The sequence below is a fragment of the Clytia hemisphaerica genome, unplaced genomic scaffold (assembly GCF_902728285.1).
Source record: "Clytia hemisphaerica strain Z4C2 unplaced genomic scaffold, Clytia hemisphaerica genome assembly, whole genome shotgun sequence".
NCBI lineage: Eukaryota > Metazoa > Cnidaria > Hydrozoa > Leptothecata > Clytiidae > Clytia > Clytia hemisphaerica.
Genome location: NW_027104101.1, coordinates 3,408,568 through 3,434,452, shown reverse-complemented (window position 1 = coordinate 3,434,452; position 25,885 = coordinate 3,408,568). Strand labels below are relative to the sequence as shown.

Below are 25,885 nucleotides of genomic sequence, written 5' to 3'. Positions count from 1 at the left end.
GAACTTTTTCTGTTATTGGAACTTTTTTTATTATTGTCAACAGAATAACTTTTCTTATGGATGTGACTATTCTTTTGCAATGAAACAATGCTAAATCAGTTTTTCTTAAAAACTTTTAGAGCATTTATAGCATTACCAGTTACATTATACTATTAGAGCATTTCCATTTTGTGAAAACAATGTCTGAATTATAATATTCATATATTTTTCTTTCTTTATTTTTCACTAACAGAAAAATTAAATTTAAAAAAAAACCTACCATGTCTGAAGACGAGAAGAAAGAATCGTCAACAAAATCATGCACTTTCTTTCGTAAATCGCGCAAGGGCGGTGGGCGTGGTGGTGGGCCTGGTATGAGAAAAAGGAAAGGGAGTAGCAGTGAAGAAAACGAAAGTGGAAATGAAGAAAGTGCTGTTGTGAAAGTGCAACGAAAGAAGAAAGGGAATGTCATGGTTCAAGCATCAGGTATTTTATTACGTAACCTTCATTCGCATTACAGTAAACTTGAACTTCTACTATCCGAATCTTTCAATAATTCGAACTTGTTTCCAGTCCCCGTCAAGGAAAACCCCTCTTAAAACACTTTCTATAATTCGAATCTCTCTGCAGTTCGAACAAATAAGATTTCCAGTCTGAGTTCGAATTAGTGTGAGTCAACTGTGTTGGTTGAGTCTTAACTTATGTCTTCGTATATTCTCCAGTATTTTAGTTGGTATTGTCGACCAAATATTGGTATTGTTATTTTTTGAAATGGTTTTGATATTTTAAATTTTTACTCGAATTCGGTGAAGCCTGGAAACGACTTTTTTTGATTTATCTCTTCAATATTCTTGTACCCCCTGCGAAGGAGTTTGTACCAGGGGTTTTGAAAATCTTGGTAACCATCTCTCCCTTAAAGATCTAGAGATTTTGAAAAATGATTTTCCTTGGTGTTGGTGGAGGTGTAAAATGTATTAGTATAAAAGCGTATACGTTTCTCATTTTCAGGACTTCGCAAAGAGACAGAAAAGACAACAGTGGTATCTTCAGACGAAGAAGAAAAAAAGAGAGAAGAATTTTCGGTCTCGTACAAATCGACGCGTTCAGGAAAACGTGAAGGACCGTCTGATATGGGTGCCACTTCTACTTATCAATTAGGTAGGTAGCACAGATCTTTATAAACCCTGGACTAAGCTATATCCACCAGATCTGATGGAAGTGTTTTCTTTGGGAAAGAAGCCACTGCACTGCAGTGCTAAAACTTTACCTAACGTCCAACGGCGCTACATTACAAGTATTCAAGGAAAAGTTAGACTGGAGTCGTTTATAATGCGTCTATTACAGTAGTATTCATGATATGCACCATTGTAATGTCTTCTAAGAACCCAACAGCTGATTGGTTGTAAGTCACACTTGTACGTCACTTCCAACCAATCAGCTGTTTGGTCTGTGATGTAATGTCAGAAGATATTGCAATGGTGCATATCATGAATAGGCGTTAAATATGATAATACGATTATTGTTACGGGATTTAGTTTGTATAAACGACTGGAAGAATCCGGTATTCCGGCCTTAAAGAATCCCCGGCTAGCTACGCAAAAACTTACGTAGCGAGAAAACAAAGGGTTTTTTCTGAAAACAAAAGAAAGTTTTTCTCTGACGGGGGTGCTTCCGTTAAGAAATTGGCGCACGAAAGGTAAGGAGAATTCATTCTTGATCAAGCAACAACACACTCTCAAAAACAATTTTTTTAACAACAAATCCACACATTTTTTTTTCAAGAAAATTTTTTTTGAGCGGGAAAAAATTATAATCGCAATATTGACACGTTTCTTTTGTTTGGATAATAAAGAATCGAGAATAATTTTTCGAGAGAGAAAATTGTTATGTGTTCTGATTTCTCCTTTTATGCGTCTCAATTGTTTTTCTAAACCAATCAAATCGATTTATATAAAATTAAAACAAACCATTTTTTCCGAACAAGCCCCCCTGGATTTTTTTTATTAACAAAAGCAAACCAATATTAATACGATTAATACAGTTGACGCTCTCTAATTCGATTTTCAAGGGGAATTCAAATTTCATCGAATACGTCTTTCTAAGTCTTTCTAATTCGATAAATACAAGGCAAATATCGAATTATAGAGCTGGGTGAGTAAAGTATAGACGAGACTCGAGTTTTTCTTCTGACCGTCTGTGTCAGACACCATTTTTACAGTCGAAGGTCTGTTTTTGTTTTAAATTTCGTTTTGGAAAATTTCAATTCGAACGTTCGAACAAAAAAATTAGAAGAATCGAAATTTGAAATCAACCATGAAGGCCTTTACACGCCAGAAATATGATTAGAAAGTGGAAAACTTTCAAGGGACTTCAAATTCTCATCGAAAACGGGAGCTTATCGAAATATAGAATGTCGAATAGTAGGGCGTCGTCTATGAGAGTTTCTTAAGATTTGATCGAAAAGGCGAGCTTATCGAACTATAGAACGTCGAATTAGAGAGCGTCAACTGCAAGGTTTCTAGACGACTAAAATTTGTTTCCTCCATTACTTTTTGCTTTATTTCTACTATATCTGAATTAGTCGTCTAAGTTTGCTAGACTAAGGAAAGGTAGATTTAGCCTCTCGATGCAATACACCGCTATTGAGCAGTGCTACAATTAGGGTACCACTTTCATAAAAAATTCGGATCAAAAGATTTTGCTACAACTTTCGAATTCAATCTTTATTTGGCTAAGAACTCCCTTAGAATGATAAAAAATAATCAAATGAAAAAAGACTTTAACAAGGAACGTAATAAATGTATAAATTTTTTCATATAGCTCAATTATTTCACCAAATATATCATCAAATTGAAAATGTATATATTGGACGGTGAAAAGGATCTGAGGCCGTCTATGTATATAGTGCTGTTTTTGTATATTTCTTAAAAGTCTAGTTGCTTGTATAATTTGTTCTTTGTCGATGTTGTTAGTTGATGTTGTGTTGCTTCGAAGGATAAACCAATGGGCGCGGTAAGCGTTTTTACGGCAGGGAACTACCACTGTCAACCTCGTGTGTTGTCTTTTTCATCCAGATTGAAAATGAATTTTCTTTCTTTTAGATACGGAGTTCGGACAAGACGCACAAGCGATTTTCGAACGAGCACAAAAACAAAACAAAGAACTCGGTGGGAAAGAGGATGATAAAATTTACAGAGGGCAGACAGGGTATGCACAATACATCGAGAAACGAGACACAGCTGCTGGTAACGCCTCCAGTGGAATGGTCAGGTAGGTGTTATAAAAATTGTTGCAAGGATGGCCGAATGGTCAAGACGCCAGCGCCTGGGACCAGGGGTTCTCAGTTCGAACCTCTCACTTCTCTTTCCATAATTCGGTTTAGTCAATAGAAACCTGAGCCGGCTGGCCGTGGACCCTGTGAAAACATTGTCTAGGCACTACCTGTCCTAGCTTTACAAAAATCTAATTTTCATTAGAACAGAGAAAATCTGAAAACGGGTTTTGGATAAATTAGTCAAAATGATTTGAAAAGGGGGTTTGAAAGTAGTTAAAGGGGTCAAACAAACGGGGTAATGGCAAATAGCCTTCTGAGGAGCAAATATAATTTGATATTGACTTCAATCATGAGAAGATGGGGAAATGGAGAAGGGGATAAATGGCTTCCTGAGATTATGTAACCTCGGGTGTCTGCACGAATCCAAGGGTTAATTTGGTGGTGTGTTCAGAATTTCATTGAAACACGACAACATTCAAAACACCGTCTAAAAGTTCTAAATTACCCTGGGCCATCCACATTAACTCTAAAAACTGTGGACGATTTATTCTTCTAAGATCTCTTTCATTTCATATTCCCAACAGACTGCCTGGTGTCGTACCTTCCCCATTTTAACGCGTACTCTAACGTAGATTAGGTACCTTATCGGGGAAAACTTCGTCGGGGAAAAGTGACGAAATTTTGGCCAAGTGACGAATATTTTTCCCCGACGAAAATTTTCCCCGGCCTTAATGCGTTTACCAACTACCAGCAAGTGACGAATATTTTTCCCCGACGAAGTTTTCCCCGATAAGGTAGTAAAATAATAAAGAAGGGTCTCTATTATCCGAGATGTTTACGATTCTATTTTTAAACTCCGGTTAAGGAGTTTCTTAAAATCAGTGTTTCAGTTCATTTGTAATTGTGCGTAAATCCGATTTATCACGATAGTCGGCTTCGATTTCCCGATCTTTCCGGTTTGATTTCCTGATTTGGTTTGCGTTTGCGCTCGCACTTACTAAGGATATTGTAACAAGTACCCTTCTTGTTACTGATAATTCAAATATTCAAATATTGCAAACTTTCAAACAATAAATTGAGACGTTAATATTTTTGGGGTTCGCTTATACTTTTAATTAATCTTTTCCTAGATTCTTTTCTTATTTCTTTTCACAGTCGTACGTACAATAAAATGTTTCTTCTTTAGTTTCTTTCCAATCTGCTTTCCTTCCCATTCCAATTGTTGACTCTTTGCGACGTGTCCTTCTTGTTGCTCCTCCAATTCAATTCTTCTAGATTTTCTTCGCTATTTAAACTTTTCTGATATTTGATTAATCTTCAATTTTCACGTTTTTTTGCAGGGGAAAGTACTTTTTCTTTGTGCAGGTAAATTCCTGAAGGAATTGTTTAAATATCTGAAGGATTTGTTTGATCAAACCGAAAACGCTTTGGTTGCGTTTTCTCTAGGTTTTTCTTAATAGAAAAATGTCTATATTACAATATACTCTTTTGAATTTTATATTAGATATATTTAAGAAAGGCTGACCAAGATAAAGATGTTTGCATAATGGTTCGCTATTTAAAAATGACAATTACCGGAGTTTCCAGCCGTCATTACGGCTGTTTTATTTTCATTCGTCTTGGTGATTTGTAAATTGCATGAAAGATGGGGAAGAAAATTAAACGGAAAAAGTTAATATTTTTGCTTATTTAAAAAAATTATAAAAAATCAAGTCCAAAATTCATGTCAGTACTCTTGAGTGTCATGTTTCTTTCTAAACAGTCATCAGCTAACCAAATAAAAAACGCACAGATTTTCTATACCATATAAAGGTGTGAGATTTCATGTGGTTACACTTAACAATAATTTCTCTCGACTTTTGTCGAAGAATTCCTTTTTGTGTTAATAGAACCATCGTACCATTGCATGCTGTTGCATGACTGATGATTGATTATTTTAGTTTTGGATTAATGTTTTTTCGGGGCTCCAACGTGACTGTATAGTTTGGTGCTGTTTTTGTAATTTTCATGCTTGAGTGATTGTGTGTGGCCGACGATTTCACGTGTTTTGAAGTCTCTTTCTGTAAGACCAATGTAAATTTTGGTCAGTTGGTTTCCCGGTTGGGGGGGGGGGGAGGTAATGGCTTTACCATTTGACGGTGTGTGCGGCGAGAATTAGCTTTTAGAATCAAACATTTACAGTGCAGCAGAAAATTCATTGAACCCTTACAGTGCATTATTTCTCAAATTCTCAATTCTTTTAGAGCAGGAAAATCGGCAGAATTTTCAGAAATTTCAAATTTATTTGCTGAAATTTCCACCCTACCCTTACAGTGCAAATTGTTCAGTGGACAGTTTTCATTTTTTACTGCAATTGTATAATAATTTTTATAGCGGTCTTTGATAATCTTTGCTACGTTTTGGGTACAATACAATCGCTTTACACACTGCTCACATATTTCCCCGTGGAAGTGTGTCCAGTTTATAATCAGCTAGTACACCATGTTGTTTTTTCTGTTTTTGTCTTAGATTTTCAAACGTCTGAATTTCAAAACATTCGAATCCCGCTGTTGACAACAGAATATATATACGGACAAGTCAGCTCTTAAGCTGGGCCCACTTTTTTTTCATAGTATTTGGGAAGCCCAATCCAGTCAAGTATTAGAGGTCAGCGGTCCGTGTTTAGTATTGTTACAGTGGACTCTCTCTAATTCGAACCTCTCTAATTCGAACCTCTATAATTCGAACCTTAAATGCATTGATCTACATGCTTTCTTTTTTATAAGAATATCTTCTATAAGAATATCAGGGTGAAAATTGGCCAAATTGTAAGAATACCTTAAGAATTCCCTCTAGGGTGAGTATCACAGAATTTGATAAGAATACAGTCATTTTGTATTTGGTTTACAGAAAAAAACTGCTTCCTTTGTTTATGGTTTAAACTTTGACGCAGAAATGTAATTTTAGTTCTAAATGTTCATTCAAAAGTCCAAAACTTGATCATTTCTCATGTTTGTAAAAAATCAAGTCTAAAAAAGTAAGAATACGTTAAGAATATTTCACCCCAAAATTTTGCAATTTCTTAAGAATACTTGACCCTCATGCAAAGTACACTATTCCTATAAAAAGAAAAGCGTGTACTTTAGAAAAACATTCATAGGCCCCTTGAAGATTGGATTAGAAAAAGTCGACTGTGGTTGATTTATTTTCAAGTGAGAAGTCAAAAACAAGATGAAATTCGAAACCCGTGTATTGTAAAATTACCAGACAGACATTTTAAAGACATCGTTTTTCTGTAAGGGGCTTTGACCAGTATGACTATGACGTGCATGCGAAATAAGTTTTGGTATTTTCAAGGGCCCTTCTGAAAAATATAAACAGTTTTGCATTTCAATACAGTTTGTGTCTTGTATGGATTTTTTCTCGGTTTCGAAAAATGGGTTGTATTATCTTAAGGGAAATAATTTTGAAAAATGGGCCGGATTGCGTAAATAAATCGCAAAAATTAAATTATTTTGAAACAAGTCGTCTCGCGAAAATTTATCCATTTAAGGTATTAAGATTTTTATCTTTTAGCCAATTGCAATTCTGTAATTAAAAACTACCTCTCTAAAGGCCTGGTTACATTACATTAATTTATTTCTAAATTTCTGAAATTTTTTAATCAAGTCTTTATGATTAAAAAATTTACAAGTGTAACAGCCCTCTTTTAAAGGAAATAAACCAGCTGCGCTGGAAGCTCCGGCTTAAGAGATTAAAAGATGTGAAAGATGAGCTTGTTGAGTTAGTTGTGTTAGAACGTTGCCCACAAACTGCTAATCAGAACAGATCAGAAAGCAAAGTAATAATTCTATTGCAGAGCGAGTATGACAAATAATCTTAACGAATAAATAAACCAGCTGGAAGTTTAGCTCTTCTAAGTGATTACACATGCACTTTCTTGCCTAAAGAACCAACCCCAACCGCCGCCCACTCATCCTTGACTAAAAAGTTCAAAATTGGAGCTAAATGAGATAAACATTTAGAAGTCAATATTTCCAAGTTCTTGATTTGATTGTCCAGATAAAATTTCGGGGAGAAAAATAGCCTAAATTAGAGGCCACGGGCTTTTAGCTAAGCATTATTTTTTTGTTGGGATAATACTTGGGGGAGAGTAGGATAAACCAAATAAAATGGTACAATAGTGTGTATGTAATAAGTAGTGGTATATTTGGAAAAAACCTGTTTCGGGTTTGAAAAATCTTCAAAAGGAACGGTCGCCCCAGCCAATGAAATTACGACAAAGTCCAAAAAATATCATTTTCAGTTATAACACTGTGAAAATTTCTCCGATCTTGTTCAAATTTACACAGGAATTGTGTTTTAGTATCCTTTACTGAATTCTCATAGTGATATGTTTGTAAAAAATCTGTGCTGGGTTTGAAAAATCAAAAGGAACGGTCGCCAGCCGCGATGAAATTACGACAAAGTCCAAAAACAATCATTTTCAGCCATAACACTGTGAAAATTTCTCCAATCTTGTTCAAATTTACACAGGAATTGTGTTTTAGTATCCTTTATTGAATTCTCATAGTGATATGTTTGTATAAAATCTGTGCTGGGTTTGAAAAATCAAAAGGAACGGTCGCCAGCCGCGATGAAATTACGACAAAGTCCAAAAACGATCATTTTCAGCCATAATACTGTGAAAATTTCTCCAATCTTGTTCAAATTTACACAGGAATTGTGTTTTAGTATCCGTTGTTGAATTCTCATAGTGATATGTTTGTAAAATATCTGTGTCGGGTTTGAAAAATCAAAAGGAACGGTCGCCATGAAATTACGACAAAGTCCAAAAACGATCATTTTCAGCCATAATACTGTGAAATTTTTTCCAATCTTGTTCAAATTCACACAGGAATTGTGTTTTAGTATCCTTTATTGAATTCTCATAGTGATATGTTTGTAAAATATCTGTGTCGGGTTTGAAAAATCAAAAGGAACGGTCGCCCAGTCAAAAAATGACGAATACAAAACAGGATCATTTTCAGCCATACACATAACACCACAAAAACTGCTCAGATCGTTTTCAAATTTGCACTGAAATGTTGTAATTTTAGTAATTTCTTTCGAATTCCAATTGATGTGTGTTTGAAAGTTTCACAGAGTTTTATTATGGTTTTGTGGTTGTTTTGTGCGTCCATAAAACTAGAGAAGTTAGCCATATGCAAGATTTAATAGACCTTTTTTCAAAGAGGCCACCCTGTTGAATAATTATGTAGTCCAGCAGAAAAACAATGATAAAACCGTGCATAATTATTACAATATACATGATACAGTAATTATGCATGGCTCTATCATTGTTTTTATGGCTGGACTACATAATTATTCAACAGGACGTCCTCTTTGAAAAAAGGTCTATTCATGGCCAAAATTTCTCCAAAGTCTTTCCACATTGTTATAGACCAGTATGCATCAGAATTCTCATAAATCATGTCCAAAACATCATGAATAATGACGAAAATGATCACTATCTTTCACTGAGATTTGCAGCTAAGCCCACTTTCGGCAGCCATCTTTTCTAAATACTTTCGCAATATTATCGAAATCCAGATAATCCGTTTTTATTAAATCGGAATAGATTATCGGATTAGATAAACAAACAAAAAATGTCTTGACCGTCGGAAGAGAGAATTAAAGGCTCCTAGGCCGGAGCAATAAAGACGTATAAATTCTTGAAAAAGAAATTATTTCTTGCGATTCTTTACCATTTTTTTGGTAAAGAGTTTAAAGTTTTTTTCTTCACTTCTCTTGAGATCAAAGCCACCGACATGATAGTTCTGTACATTTTTTCAATGAATGGATTTTCTAGCGTTTGGAATTTTTAAAACGTAATATGAGATAGGGGTAAAAGATAGGATAAGTTCTAAATCAGATCTAAATTCTTCTTGGCCACGTAGACGAAGTTCAGCAAATATGTTGTTGTAGGCACTTTTTTTGTTCCTCAACTTTAACCACTAGGCGTACCCAGCAAGACCTTTTAGCTCGACTTTTCGTTTTAGAATGTTTCCCATCAAATTTCCGTTTCAAACGAATCAGCACAATACGTGCTCATTCCACTCATGTCGTTTGTTAAGTGCGAAAATGAGTTGAGAAAAAACGATTGAAGATTTGATACAACATACAAAAATTTCAAAAAGACTTTAAAGAAAATAGTTAATTTCTTTAATGTATTTTTGATTAAAAAATTTCAAAAATTGGCTTAAGAAAAGTAATAATAATAAAGTTCGCAGTTTGGAGTTATCATCGAAGAAGCATTGCTTCTTGAATATCTGTAAAATGACCCGTATGGTGGTTACAGCTACCATCTTCTTCACTATGTTATTAAACGGATGTAAAGCCGACATGTTCAAATTTCAAGACTTCGAAATGTTGGCTTGTTCACAAAAAAATAATGTTACCATTATTGTAGATCAATATACTGATATGTATTTCCTGGATCTCCTCTTGTATCGTTTGGAACCCTTAACACGGAACGAAGATAGCTTCCCCATCAATTTATATCTTCCGAGTGATGGTTTTGTTGTTCAATGGCGACCGAACTTCAATGTTAATCATTTTGAAAGGAATTTTTTGAATGTAAATGGATATCCGAAACATTCGGAAGATATTTCACGAAGTTATCTTGTAAAATACTTCAAACGTCTTTATAATGAAGAGGTCATGGGAAATAACACTGTCAAACAAACGTTGGTCTTTTTGTATCAAAGCTTTAGTTACAGAGAAAGAGGAGAATTTGAAATATTACAAAGACTTCAAAACGATCGGCAATGGAATATCATTCTTCATTGTCATTATTATTGCTATTATCCAAATTGGTTGCCGATTCATCGATTTTCCTTTGATGATTCATCTACTTCTTATCTGAGAGTTGAAGAAATGTTAAACATGCAACTGGAAAATTTATTTAACTTAATAAAAGAACCAGATTTCGACCGATTTGAATACATGTACCGATACCTTCTTTCAAGAGATGACCTTTTTAATGAAACATGTATGAATGGAATTACTTTGGTTCATGTCTACACGGTGTTCCCTCTTATAAATAACTTTCTATATTTGCCATATTTTTCTGCTTTATTGAGGAAAACGAATGCTTTACGTAAAGAAAGAAAAGCAGAGCCGTTGAAAATCAAGATCTTATCCTTTACATGGATATGGACTTTCAAAATGAATAAATTGGCAAGACTTTTTGATATTGATGTAAACTTTTCGATCGAAGATTCAGGCTTTAGTCTAAAGCAACAAGATGGAGACAATGTCGTATCTTTCTATATTCCAGATCCAAGCCGGTATAATCGAGGCCATTTGCCGTGCAAGCCTCTTTCAAGAAAAAACGTTACTACTTACAGTTTACAATCATTGGCGGGAGATTTGACCACTAGAGGGACATATTGTGTGGTGGATCATATGAAAATAAAAACATTTGAAAGTTTGGATGATTTAATGGAAATGATGAACAAAGATATTTGTGAAAGACAAAAATTGAATTAAAAGATTTCGGGAATTTATCAAACTATCAATGTTGTGAAAATGAAGACATTTTAAAGTTTGGACGATTTAATGGAAATGATGAACAAGGATATTTGTCAAAGACGAAAATTAAATTGAAACATTTAATCACTGATGATGTTATATTAATGACTTGAAAATAAAGAATTTTGAAAGTTTTAGCCCGGGGGGATGCTTAACGTTGATGACTTGATTTAGGTGCGGAGGCGGCCGATTAGAGAGACCAATTTTGCCCAATGCTTCACGAAAAATGATGACGAACCGAGATGTTTGTTAAAGACAAAAATTCAAACTGAAACGTTTTAGCGATGTTGTGTATATAATTATCAACGATTTTAAATTCAAATATTATTAATGTATTAAATATTGTTTACCGTAAATTTTTGTGATTGTTTTTAACAGAAGATCAGTATTTTTTTTGCTACTAAAAATGATCTGTGTTGGAATGAGTGGATTTTTAAGCGCATTTTCCAGCGATTTTTCCACAATTCAAGTTTTACAAAAGCAGAGTTTCTTACTGAATAGCTTTGATTAACCGGAATTTTACGTTGGATCGACTCTTTAATACGAACCTCTATCTCTCAAATCTTTCAACATTTATCAATCTTTACAACACAGGGAGATTGGACTTGAGTAAACTGTTGCCAAATGATGACAATATTTATTTGAGCAAGTCCATACAATCACTATGGACAATCTCTTTGAAAGTAACTTTCGTCAATAGGGTTCCTTTCAAAATTCTAATATTTTGTTTGTCTCTTCAAAACTAAATAAATTCAACGGTCAAAGATATAATTGCTGTGTATAATTGCTTCACCCTCTTTTTTTCTGCGTTTAACTTAATGTTTATTACAGTTGCCTCTCTTTAATTCGATATTCAAGGCGCAGAGAATCTTTTCCGAATTTGAGAAAGATTCGAATTACAGATAACATTTTACACTACACTTTCCAGCTAAAGGAGCCATTGTTTTAGTTCGAGTTACAGAGCGATTCGAATAATAGAGGATCGAATTAGAGAGAGTTGACTGTATTATGTAGATTAATAAGGTAGGTCCGTAAAAATATCATTTTTATACATTTTTCTTTCCTAGACAAGGTCCAATTCGAGCACCGGCACATTTGCGGTCCACCATTCGATGGGATTATCAACCAGACATCTGTAAAGATTACAAAGAAACTGGCTTTTGTGGATTCGGTGATTCTTGCAAATTCATGCATGATCGTACGGATTATAAATTGGGATGGCAACTCGAACGAGAATATGAACAAGGTAACAGTTAGCCTACACGCCTACACTTTATAAGAATGTCCATGATGAAAATGGCCAAAAAATTAAGAATAATGCTAAGAATATCACCATAATGGAATGTTGCTACTCAAGCTAAGAATGCCATTTTAGAGCATTTTCAATTATAAATTGTCAATTACCCCAAAGTAAGGCTCACTCCTTTCACAAAAATACCATTTTATGATTGAGACGTATGTACTAAATGTTAAATCTAGTCTGAATTAGAATTCTTACCTAAGAATGCTGTAAGATTATTTTAGGAAGAATCTCCCAAAAAAGGATTTACACCATTCTTATAAAAAAAGCGTATATATCATATAGAATTCGTGTTTTGAGTACATGATATTTTCTACGTCGCTGCAATAATCAACTTTTTGTGGTTGAGCACTCTTTTGCGAATTGAGATTAAAAGGCAACAGCAATAGAAAAGAGTTCATGAATTCCGAAGTCAATTAAATGATCCTATAAAATAGGCTAATTATCATCAGTCTTTTCCCACCATTATCTTAATGTATTATACACCCCTGTGTCAAAGACCCGCTCGGACCCCAGCATTTCTCAGGACCCATTTCTGGCCGGTCTCCACTTTCGCGCAAAATGAGCGAAAACTTTTTATCGTTTTTGTAAGATCATTGGTTGATTAAAAAATGAAGCAATTCCATTGGGCGAATCTGACGTAAAGGTTTAAGAAAGTTAATCTTCTTTCAACTTTTTCTTTTTTCGCTTAAAACTTTTTTAGTGACGTAATCTTTTCTGCAGGCAAAAACGATTGACAAAAGCTTTTTCCCTCTTTTTCCCACGAAAGTGGAGACCGGCCTTTATACCGGGTGTGCCACAAATAAGTTACCCTCTTTGATTTGATAAGGCCAGTAGAAAAGCGATTTTTCAAAGATTGTTTCTGAATCATTCAGAGGAAAGTCCAACTTAAAATTTGGTGTATTACTTACTACTAATTACTTTTATTGGTTCAAAAGTTATGTTCAAAAACCTAAAAATGTCAATTTAAAAAAATGTCAAAAAAAAGGCTAAAAACAAGGGTATTAATTTATGAGAGAAAGGACTTCTTTTACCAAAACATTAAAGTACAAAATCTTGCTCCTTGTAATACTCTGTATGTTTTCTTTATCTCTATTGTTTTTTTCTACTTCTGCTTTCCCCTTGGGCATAAACAAGATGTAGAATGCTTCAACCCCCAAAAAAGTTTCAACATCTTTCCAGAGTTTCCGAAAGTTTTCTATGTGTGCATCATCGTTGGAGAAAGGTGGAGAAGGTGAAAGTTTTGAGAAAAATGTCTTGTTTGAACTGTTGCAGCTCATTTTGATTCACCCTGTATTTACAGTGCTCTGTACATAATGGAAATACATTTCCTGATGCATTAAATCGTTTTGTGGCTCTATCCATTACAATCAATTTAATACTCTCGTTTTTCCTGCGTTTTTCGCCTTTTTTTTTAGGTTTTTGAACATAACTTTTGAACCAATGAAGTAAAATTTAAAAGTAATACACCAAATTTTAAGTTAGGCTTTCCTCTGAATGATTCCGAAATAATCTTTGAAAAATCTCTTTTCTACTGTGTACAGTGTATCTGAAAATGGAGAAGAGGACTCGGGGAAATATTAAATCGATTCCATACTTATTTTTCCAATATCTTTAAAATGCTCATGAATTTGATGACAATTTTCATCTATATTTTTCATCTATATTTTCAGGGACATACGGCGAAGAGGAATCGGGGAAATATGAAATCGATTCGGACGATGATGACGATCTTCCATTCGCTTGTTTCATTTGTCGTGAACCTTTCCAACATCCTGTTATCACGAAATGTAAACATTATTTCTGTGAGAAATGTGCGTTAGCTCACTACAAGAAAAGTAAGAGATGTTTTGTTTGTGATGAACAGACTTATGGTGTTTTCAACCCTGCTAAAGATGTTATCAAAAAACAAAAGGAACAAGCCAAAAAAGAAAGAGAGGCCAATCGAATTGACAACGAGGCTGGTGGTGGGGGTCAAAGAAGTGATGATGATGGCGGTTAATATGAAATGTTTGATTGTTTTAAATGATAATTAGATTCATCAACCCGAGTATTATTTCAAGGCACTTTTTAATATGACGAACAATAATGAGAAATGTTATAAGGTGGAGACCAACCTTCATAAAATTTGACAATATATACAATGGGCTTTTCCAGAAAAAATTTGAATATGGGGGGTGGAGGATATAACAATTTTCAGTGATTTACCCCCGGACAAAGTGACTTTTGGCCCCCCGGACAACGGGTTTTTCCCCCCCGGTCAAGTATCAGTTGACCCCCCGGACAACCCAAATTACCCCCGGACAGAGCAAATTTACCCCCCGGACAAGGCAAATTTTGTTGGTTTTTCGCTGCCCCCGGACAAAATATCCTCCACCCCCCATGTACGGACATTTTCATGCATGTTCCTTTTGAAGAAACCAACCTAACGGTTATTGGTATACACCCCCTTCTCACAGACCCGTTGGGACTCTCCCACCAGAAAAATTTGTCAAAATATCGTCCCCACTGGAAAATTATACTCCATTTTTGTCCCCCACTTAAAATAATCAAATAAACAAATCCTCGATGGAAATATTGTGCTATTTTTTCATCCCAACTGAATTTTCTGACTTAAAAACAATGGAATTCAAATCCCAGCCAAAAAGAAACATGGAAATATAATTTCAGATCGATCTACATCGAGTTTCAGTCCGTTGAAAAAACCTACAGGGTTTGTGAGATGAGAGGTTGTTGGTATTGAGGAGGCTGAGAAAGTATTAACGAGTCAAGCTGGTTCTGGAACAAATAACGTTTATGTTTTTTATAAGAAAAATTCGAAATGAGCCTGAAAATTCTTAAAATTCTTCAATTACTAAGAAAATTTTAATCGGAAAATAATATTTCTCATATGTGGAAGGAAGAACATAATTATTTCGACATTTGGAAGTTTAAAAATGGTTAAGCTTAATTTGCAACTTCTGGATGAAAGAACGGAAAATTTTAAGTTAACTAAAAAAAATTAACAAAATTTTTGAGGCTCAGTATTCTTAAGATTAAAAAGTTAAAGGTTTTGTTTTTAAATAAGAGTGATAACGTTTGCTTACTCATCAATTTTATTTTACAAGTGTTTTAACATTAGATTGGCATGGATGTGGAGCAAGATTGGTCAGAAAGAGGAAAAGAAAAGCATTTTTTGCTTATATCAGCATAATACAACAATAGCAAGACACTGTCCTGATATGAAATATGTGTCTGATATGAAACGGAAACACTTATGTAAAAAAAAACCCTTTAAGAGAATTTATTGTCGGTAAATATTATAAACATGTCATGTATTACGTCTTTAAGGTGATTATAACGTTTAGATTATGGCCGAATTACACTTTGCAGGAGGTTTTGATAAAACTATTGACAAATTGAATTTGAATCCAAGTCAGGGGTATTTGACATTACGACTGTGAAATGATGAAGTCATCGCGGTGGAAAGAAAAAGGTGAAAAATTAACTCGATTTTTTAATACTTTTATTGATAAGTAACGTTTTATTTATGACTATCGACCACTCTATTTTGAAAATACTATCTCGACCTTAGGGGTGAAAGTGTTAATAGAATTATTGTATCCGCATTTTTCATGGATCCGTTTCATAAAAGAAAACAAGGCTTTTTTTTCTATTCTTCATTTTTTGTTCTTTTACTTTTTCTTTAGCTTTTTCCCCATCTTATTTGAAATTTGAAAGAACAATAAATTTGACCTTCTTTTCACGAACAATATTGACTGTTTCAACTCAATAACCCTACTGTTCCTTCCATTATTGTTAGATGACGGTAACCTTTACTTTCGAAAAAAAGTACTTAAATTATTGTCATGTATACTATTTAAAAATACCGTATAAGTTTTATGACAGCTTTGTTAACGAATTGAGCTTATCATTATTTTGAATATTTTAATCTAGTCCGTTTTTGTTGATTCCACACTTGAAGGACGAGCTACGCTAAATTTGTTAAAGGTGAGATTTTAAAATATTGTCTAAATTCGAAAAAAGTAATTTAAACTACTTTAAGGGAGCATTATGACAAAGAAGATTTGGCTGTCATCGTCTTTACATCGATTTGCCTAAAATTTTCGTCCGGTGTGAAAGAAATGCCCCATAATTCCAGCCAAGCTCGGAAATTGACTTTGACTTCATCTCCATTTGGTATTTAAATCGATGGTATCTCGATCTGGGAACAATTTAATCTCTAGATCTTCAATGGGATTTCGATATAGAAATTTTCATCCCCACTGAGGGAAAAACTTCCACTGAGCCCGAAAAACAGGAGTGTTTTGTTCTTTAACCACAAATAAAAGGTTTTGCAAGGTATTATATATATTATCTTACTACATCCCAATGTGCACAAACGTCTTTTGGACGTCTAATGTACGTTTCTAGGACGTCCAAAGGTCTTAAAGCCGTCCATTGAATGCCCATAAGACGTTGCGTGCCCATAGGGATAGATGTGAATAAACAAAACATTCCAAGGGTGACAGAAATTGCCATCAAATTCACCGATATGAAAGAGAACAAACAACTTTCAGAAATATTTTCTTTTTCCATCTTTTTTTTACCAATGTCAGCCATGCCATTTTTATAGACAAAGGTCAGGTGAAGAGGTTAAAAGGACTTGTTTTCTTTAGAGCACAATGTTCTATCTTTTCTACAAGGAGGAGGAGATATTGTCGATTTGATTTTCTTAAAAATAAAGAACTTTTAAACCTCCTCCGTGTTGTGTTTTTCTGGGAATCTATACTTTTGTGGAAAAAGTTAGAAAATATTTCAAAAGTTACACTAGATCGATAGCACTCAAATCACCAATTAGTTAGCATGTATACCAGGATCCAATCATTACTCTTTATATTTAATCGCGTGATTAAAACCAACCAATCATGTTCATTTTCCACAGTTTGCGCGCCAAGATGGTGTCCTTCATTTCCAGTGACATCAAAGACATTTTCACCATCAAGTTAAAAACACGTCAAGATGATTATACGGATCAATTTTCGCGTATCTTCATGGTCAAAATGTTCATGGTGAGTGTTTTTCTTTCAAAAGTATTTTACTCGAACGTAAGTCAACTCGAACGTCTATTACTCAACTCAATCAAGTCTTGTTTCTTGCTCGTTCAGTGAGTGAAAAATGCCTTGTAAATCACACTCTATTACTCGCGCGAACAAATGTCAATTTCCCGTGCGTTTCCGAGCTCTGGAGACTCCAGTGTACACGCTTTTTTTTTTATAAGAATACACTTTATAAGAATGTCCATGATGAAAATGGCCAAAAAATTAAGAACATGGTAAGAATATCACCATCATGGAATTTAGCAACTGAACCTAAGAATGCCATTTTTAATGCATTTTAACCTGTAGATTGCCAACTTCGATCTTAACATAAGAATACCGTAAGAATATTTTTGGATGATTTTCTCCAAAAAGTTAAGAATATCCATGATGAAATGAAAAAACACCATTCTTATAAAAAAAAAAGCGTGTAGTACTGTACTCCAATTTCGCTACGGGATTAGGGTCGAATTCACCAAAGCTCATATGGACTATTGTAGAATAGTGTTTCGATTGATTTTCTGAGTCCACAGATAATCTAAGAACTGATCGAAACATTAAAAAGAATGGTGATTCAATCCAGGAATTTATAGAGCTGACACCATAGACCACTTCTTTACAAGTCAGACGATCTTTTTTCATGTTTAGGTCTCCGCATTAGTGATGGGTTTCGATTGGTTTCAAGATACTGTGAATTGTATGATTCCTGATATCGACCTTCACAAAGTTGGCGAAGATTTTGTTCATTCTGCTTGCTGGATACAAGGTGTGTGAAAACATTAATTTCTTTATTCGTGTGTTGTGGGGACTATCTTTATTGTGTAATCTCAATTCATTTTTGATTCTGTTTTTTGAATATAAGACGATCTCAGAACTTTTTTGTACAATCTTGGACAAAATATTTGAGACAAAAGGGATATCCCAGCGAAATTTTAAACACCACAAATGATTTTTAAGCGCCTTAAACTACAATTGGAAAGTAGAGTTTTAACTCTGAGTTTTAGCATGAGACTTAAGGGACCTTAGGATCTCAGGATTTTAAAGCTCAAATTTGCTCGAATAAGGCTTGGAATATAGCCTAGAAGCCACCGAACCCCTCTAAATTCGAAATATTCAATGAAAGAAAGCGGAGGTGCTAAAATAGCAATTCTCGCGCGGACTTTAGATTCTGAAAAACGTTAAAATACACTAAAATATCAATATATTTCGACCATAATTATAGAAAGTGGCAAAGTACAAACATAATATCTTTGAAGGCCACCTTTTCTTATTTTGTCTAAAAGAGATTAATTTTCATAAAAGTGGAATGCGACGTAACGGTGTGGCCCATTGTTCTAATGGTATCGTGAGCAAGTGAGTCGTTTATAATCCGTATAATACAGTGATATGGGTGCTATATGATAATACAGTAATATGGGTGCTATATGATAATACAGTAATATGGGTGTTATATGATAATACAGTGATATGGGTGCTATATGATAGTACAGTAATATGGGTGCTATATGATAGTACAGTAATATGGGTGCTATATGATAATACAGTGATATGGGTGCTATATGATAATACAGTGATATGGGTGCTATATGATAACACAGTAATATGGGTGCTATATGATAATACAGTAATATGGGTGCTATATGATAATACAGTGATATGGGTGCTATATGATAATACAGTAATATGGGTGCTACATGATAATACAGTAATATGGGTGCTATATGATAATGCAGTAATATGGGTGCTATATGATAATACAGTAATATGGGTGCTATATGATAATACAGTAATATGGGTGCTATATGATAATACAGTGATATGGGTGCTATATGATAGTACAGTAATATGGGTGCTATATGATAGTACAGTAATATGGGTGCTATATGATAATACAGTAATATGGGTGTTATATGATAATACAGTGATATGGGTGCTATATGATAGTACAGTAATATGGGTGCTATATGATAGTACAGTAATATGGGTGCTATATGATAATACAGTGATATGGGTGATATCTATATGATATACAGTATATGGGTGCTATATGATAATACGTATATGGGTGCTATATGATGATAATACAGTAATATGGGTGCTATATGATAATACAGTGATATGAGTGCTATATGATAATACAGTAATATGGGTGCTACATGATAATACAGTAATATGGGTGCTATATGATAATGCAGTAATATGGGTGCTATATGATAATGCAGTAATATGGGTGCTATATGATAATACAGTAATATGGGTGCTATATGATAATACAGTAATATGGGTGCTATATGATAATACAGTGATATATGGGTGCTATATGATAATACATTAATATGGGTGCTATATGATAATACAGTAATATGGGTGCTATATGATAATACAGTAATATGGGTGCTATATGATAATAGTAATATGGGATTTTCGACTGGCTTTTTATTAGAGAGGTTTCCCAGTTCTGTATTGAGAGGTAGGATTCTTACGCTGTAACCTTACGCTTTACGCTGAAATTGTGAGACGCTGACACACTGACAGTTTTTAAATCGAGTGCGTTAATCCGGCGTAAACCACTAAGGAATCAAGGCCAACCAAATTTCACCTCATCCACAGTTTATTATGGAATCAATATCCAGCACATATATGATAATACGTCACTGGATGATAGTAGCTTGTACGATTGGTTTCTCACATTAAGTTTTGCTCAATTAAGACTTTACAAATTCAAATAATTTTCACTTCTCTCTTCATACACAGGATTTTACGTCTATCCTCAACTTTCCGAACTGATTGGCGAAACGAATTATTACGGCATTCCCAAAGATATCTCCAAGAACGGCGTCAACGCCAAGGGTCAATTATGCGAGATGAAGCAAGGGCAATATGGTGAGTACGACGGTAAGACCCGCTTCCATGATTTGTATGGCTACTTCCGTTGTTATGCCCGTTGTTTTACAGATTACTTAGTCTTATTTGTTCAAATTACAAGAGAGATTCGAATATTATGGAAAGTTTTTCTAAAGGGTTTGTCCTTAACGCGGGACTGGAAAATTAGCTTAAATGATATAAAGATCTCGAATAAAAGAGAATCTTATGTAGTTTTTTTAAGAAAGATAACAGAAAAGTTTGATAAAGATACGGCTTACAGTATGAACTGAATTAAGTAAATGGCAAAGTTAATGGTTAAAAACTTCAACTTTTTAGTTGGGAAGAAGTACAAGAGTGGTTTCTTTTTTTCTGGTTAAAACATCAAATTTTTTTAGATGGAAAGAAATAGAAGAGTGGTTTTCATTCTTTCTTTCAGATTGTATGGAGTTGAGACGTTTGTATTTCTTACAATATCAATGGATGCCTTTCTTCGTAGCTAGTGCCGCCATTATTTATTATCTCCCATATATTATCTACCAAATATTCAACACTGATGTGCAAAGTTTGAAAGAAACCATCCAGAAAGAAAAGGTTTGACACTTTCAAACATTACTGCCGTCTCCTCTTGCTATATTAGCGAGTTTGTGTATTCGAGATAAATCGAGGGGGACGGTATAAAGCAAAGCTGACGTGTCTCCAAAACCATCGTCCACTTTGCTCGACGACGGTAAAAACACCAAAATACCGTCGTCTGTTTAGGTGAGCAATGGCGATATAGAGCCGTACATCAACTATCGACTTTGTTTTGTATCATTTCACTTACCGTCGCTCTCGATATCCTCCGATACATCGCTATTACCGTATGACACGTATTATCGTATTATTAATGACTCCAGTCTATTTTTTCCTCGTCAATTTTCTATTCGCTTTTACTTCGAAGATAAAGTAATGTACCTAAAAAAACTTTTCCATAAATTCAATGTGAACACATGGACCACAGGGACACTTGCTGCTATAGTTGATCTCGTAACAAGACTATCCTTTCGCGCATGCGTGGTGCTCTGCTTTAAAGGGATATGACAAATGTGCAAAAGTAAATGTATTTGAAAATTCTTAAAAGGGCTATCCGCGAAAGTTTATGCTCGCGAAAAATTCATGAAAGAATAGGAAGTCTGTAAAACTAGCGACCGTAGTGCAGTGGTAGAGCATCCGGCTATGGTGCGCAAGGTTGTGGGTTCAGCCCCCAGCCGGGTCATACCAAAGATTTCCAAAATGATACTTGATACCTCTCTGCTTGATGCTCAGGAATTAAGTGAAGGATCAAGGGTAAGTGGAGTAATCCAGGGAGAAATAGTGGCGCCCTCCCCTACATTCGGGTAGATAGCTATCGAAAGAGGAGCCTTCGGGTCGCCTCCGACTGCGGTCGCAGACTTACTTACTACTACTGTAAAACTTCTCACTTAAAATAGAAGATAAGATTTACTAGCCTATATGTCTCTATAAAAGACAAAAGTTTCACTCCAATTCAAGAAGCATTGGCCCATGTAAGCCATTACTTCTTGTGAAAATTTTCATTGTTATTGTCTTGATTCGTCTAAAATAAATTTTGTTTCTTTCACTCTATAACAGGTCAACGGAGGAGATATTGTGGAGAATTTCTTCAATTACGACATTAATACCATCTTCCAAATGCGCTTCAATGTCCTTATGAATCTGGTGGTCAAAATCTTGTACCTTGCTGTCAACCTTGGTGTTTTCTATCTTACAGATCATCTGCTAAATGGTGGTTTCCAACTATACGGTAAGAACTGGTTGGATTGGGCTGCACTACCGAATCAAGAGTCTTACGACTTTAAAACAGGGACATCAGTTAAACCTGGTGATGTGTTACTGCCGACTTTTGGTTTTTGTGAAATTTACGAATCCAGCTCAACTAAAACTTTCAAATATAACAATAAAAGTAAATTCATTTGTGAAATCTCCTTAAACGTGATGTATCAATACATTTTCATCATTCTTTGGTTCTTCATGCTTGCTGGAATCTTCATTTCCGCATTCGGCATCTTACACAATATCGCCGGACATACCATTACGGTCATCTATTTCATCCGGGAAAGCCCGTCCGCTAAAGCACTGTTCCGCTCATTATCATTCCGGGAATGCGAATACCTATCCGTTATTCGACACCAAGATAGCCAACTCTACCATGACGTAATGGAAAGAATCCGTTTAAAACGACCGGAGCTCGCCAAATTTAGCGTCAACGGAAAGATCAATGCCCCACCACTGTCAGCACTCAATTGCGATACTTATAAAGAAACTGCTTTCAAAGAAGGGTCCATATACCACGGGAATCTAAACATGCTTTAAACGAAGATTCTCTTATTTGACTGTTTTGATCCGGAGTAAGACTCAAGATCCTTTGATCTTAGAGAGTGGACTACCAACATAAAATGGACTTGAACCGAAAAAGCATTAGTTTTAGATCTGCACCACAAGACGAAAAAGTTAAAACAAATTTTACATATTGACAATCGCGTACACTTTCCTTTTTCCAGGCAAGACACAATAAGATTTATGGGTTAAGCTAATGCCTGGAAATAAAAAAAATCAGTAACTAATAAAGTTGATACCCCTGTTTCACAGACCTGAACTGGAAAATTCGTCTTCGGTAGAAAAAAATACAAAAAAATTCAAACCCCTTAATATGCCCTTATGTATTTAATCAGTATTAAATTCAAAATAAAATCTCAAATTTTAATTCAAACGTCTTTGTTATAATTATTGAGAGAATGACCCTCAGAATGCCTAAAGTTAACTGGCTCAGTCCTGCTTAATAACGTTTTGATAAATCAAATCTTTAAGATTTAACACATACTTTCTATCAGCTGAGAAGCCTTACCATGAGTATCACAATGCCTAAAGTTAACTGGGTTAGACTTGTTTTCGATAAATCAAATCTGATTTCACACATCTGAGAAGCCTTACCGTGAGTATCAGAGTGTAAAAATCTACACTGTGGCGACAGATCGCCATTACATAATAACAAATACAAAAGTAACCATATGGCAATCATGCAGGATCTTGAATTCTTGATATGCGCAAGTCAAGATGACGTCATATTTACTAACGGAAGTACTCGAAAAAAACCGGATTTTGACCTCCGTGTTTCTATTTTTAGTAACAGAAAGGGATCAAATCCTGGATTTTTTCGGGTGTTTTCGCTAGGAAAATGATTTACGCATATCAAGAATTAAGACCAAACCAACTAAAATGCGCAACAACATTCTTATAGTCCATCCTCACGTGTTGAGTTTTAACTGTGATGCTCGCAATATAAATGAGTAATCCAGCTTTTCCTTGGATCTTTAAGATGCGAGTCTGAGAGAAAAGAAGGTTTGTTTTTTGGGAAGTTTTTCAAAGGACTTTCTTAACTCTGGCTAAACACTGTCCCTAATTGACCTTGATGAATAGCGCTATGGGATAGGGTTTTTATTGTTTAGAGAATGAGGTCTTCATCAGTAAGTGTGACCAATCCAGACAGATGGACAATACAAGATCTCGGATAGATTTCCTGAAATCCCTACTGGGTATATACCTTCATTAAGGTGAGACTTTTTGATTTTCTCTTGGTTAGGATGTCCCATTGGATTGACTTACTCTCATAATGTTTAAATATAGAGTCTTGATCTTCCATCTATAAAAGGTTTTAGAGTGTGAGCCCCCCTTCTATTGTTGAAAAGTTTATGTGCCTCGTTCACTGATTCTTTGACGTTTAGGATTTTTCAAAAATTGAAGTTTTCAAGGGACTTTCAAAAAAATATCCTTCATTTATTTATAAGAACAAGGTTTAGAACTAAGGATATTTTTATTGAAAATTGAAAATTTATTAAATATTTGTAAGCTTTCTTTTAAAGCTGAAGCTGAGGGAATGACGGTTCCAGATGATGGAAATTCAAAACCCGCCTTCACATTATTTTATCGTTACCAAGGTATTTTGACCAAACTTCCACCATACAAAAAATTCAAGTAAGTATCGAAATTCTGAAAACAAATTTATCCTTTCTTTCAAACTCAAGAATAAAATGAAAAGAAAAAAAGCATCACCAACCTTTCAGGATTAGTGGTCTTAATTTGAAAGAACGCCATCAAGAAATCATGAGATGTGAAATAAATGACTTGAAGACTTGTGTCGACAAAAACGTCATTAATTCTTTTCTAACCCAGCTGGCACACAACGTTGTTTCAACGTTCATTTAAGGTTATATAGATGTTATGAACGTTGAGACAACGTTGTGTGCCAGCTTGGAAGAGACTGGTTTTTCACATACATGGTCACGTGGTTTAATTTGTCAGAGATTCCAACTCTCTGTATATTCTCTTTGACAAGCTTGTTGAAGATTTCTTCTCTCATTTTAAATTATAACTTATTTGATTTTACTTGGCCCTGTTATTTTTTGAGATTTGATTTTTCGGTATTTCGTTTATAAACTTCCAAAAAGAAACTAGATAATTATCATTGACCAAAGTCATTTTTGTATTATTTTTCAGAATTACAGAGTTTTTTCTTGAAGAGTTGGAATTCAGAAAGACTGATGCTCATCCTTTAAAGTATCCTTGTAAAAGGTAATAAAATACGTTAGTAAAACTTGAAAACAGTTGACACTCTCTAATTGACCTTCGTCATCAAGAAACTCCTCTCATCGACGATGCTCTATATTTCGATTTGCTCGCTTATTCAATGAAAATACAACAATCTCCATTGAATATTGAATGGGAGAGTCAACTGTTTATTCATAATTGTAGGAACACTTAATAGCTGCCATGAAAACACCCCCTTCTCACAGACCCGGTGGGATTTTACCAGCAAGTGGGGGTAAAAATAACAGACCAAAACTCAATGGGGAATGATATTCCCATGTTTTTTTATGGCTGGGGATTTCAAATCCATTGTTTTCAATTCAGAAAATTCAGTGGGGATTGGAAAAATAGCATAATATTTTGCAATGAGGGTTGGTTTATTTGATTATTTTCAGTGAGGACAAAAATTGGAAGATGACTTTTCACTGGGGACTATATTTTAGCCAATTTTTCCAGTGGAAAGGGTTCCCAGTGGGTCTGCGAGATAGGGTTGTATGACAGTCTAAAATCTAAAACCTAGGGACAAGCAAAAGATCTAGTGTCAGATTCGCCTCGCTTTATTTTATGCTTAAAGCTGGACGAATAGAAATCTTCATAAGATTCCCTATAAAACCTGAATTTAGCCTGTGTCGCACTAAATGATAGATATTTTTACGTGGAAGAGATTATTGCGTTTCGAGACGATAACTGAAGCTTTTCAATTTGTTTGTAATTTCTTTTGTCTTTACAAGATGATATCCAGATGCACGTTCAAGTTTTTATTTTGTAGTTCGGTGGTTAGACTTGAAAATGGATCAGAAAATACTTGCAAAACTTAAGAAAACTAAGAAAAATCTGACTCGTCTTTTTGAGATGGTCTCAATTTACGTTTATTTGCGTCAAACCTTTTACAGTATTTTGCTTTTTGGAAATTTACCTTATCCAAAAAAGAATTTAGCAAAATTTGACAGTGATCTTAGGGTGACAAGATATAAAGGAAAGACACAGTTTTAGCGGAATTTCAACTAAATAAAAAACAAATCCTTTTGTAGCATAAACACTTCTCTAAGACGAAGCTTCAAAATAAACTTAGTTTATGTCAGCCCAGTTTGATTTTTTTGTTTCCCTCAGGGAAAGTAACATTTGCTTCTTAGGCGAAAAAATTCTTTATATAAGTCTGCACATTTGAAATCTTTCTTCAGTGAAGAAAAAACC

The 25,885-nt window shown here is 34.7% G+C and overlaps 2 protein-coding genes across 4 annotated transcripts; both read left to right on the top strand.

Moving 5' to 3' along the window:
* The first annotated feature begins 236 nt into the window (after positions 1-236).
* Positions 237-14,234, top strand: LOC136813107 (E3 ubiquitin-protein ligase RNF113A-like). 2 transcript variants are annotated; one of them, XM_067069628.1, is made up of 5 exons: positions 237-465; positions 988-1,137; positions 3,081-3,249; positions 11,875-12,053; positions 13,781-14,234. In XM_067069628.1, exons 1-5 carry the CDS (start codon positions 261-263, stop codon positions 14,107-14,109), a joined length of 1,032 nt encoding a protein of 343 aa, XP_066925729.1. In that variant the 5' UTR covers positions 237-260; the 3' UTR covers positions 14,110-14,234. The 2 variants fall into 2 exon arrangements, with proteins under 2 accessions (XP_066925729.1, XP_066925728.1); XM_067069627.1 differs by having other exon boundaries at positions 237-477.
* Positions 14,235-15,988: 1,754 nt separating this feature from the next.
* On the top strand, positions 15,989-22,790 carry LOC136813105 (innexin inx2-like). Of its 2 annotated transcripts, none has more exons than XM_067069625.1 (6): positions 15,989-16,097; positions 17,032-17,158; positions 17,834-17,951; positions 19,940-20,080; positions 20,487-20,641; positions 21,680-22,790. In XM_067069625.1, exons 2-6 carry the CDS (start codon positions 17,045-17,047, stop codon positions 22,418-22,420), a joined length of 1,269 nt encoding a protein of 422 aa, XP_066925726.1. In that variant the 5' UTR covers positions 15,989-16,097; positions 17,032-17,044; the 3' UTR covers positions 22,421-22,790. The 2 variants fall into 2 exon arrangements, with proteins under 2 accessions (XP_066925726.1, XP_066925727.1); XM_067069626.1 differs by having other exon boundaries at positions 19,940-20,068; positions 21,680-22,789.
* Positions 22,791-25,885: the final 3,095 nt, after the last annotated feature.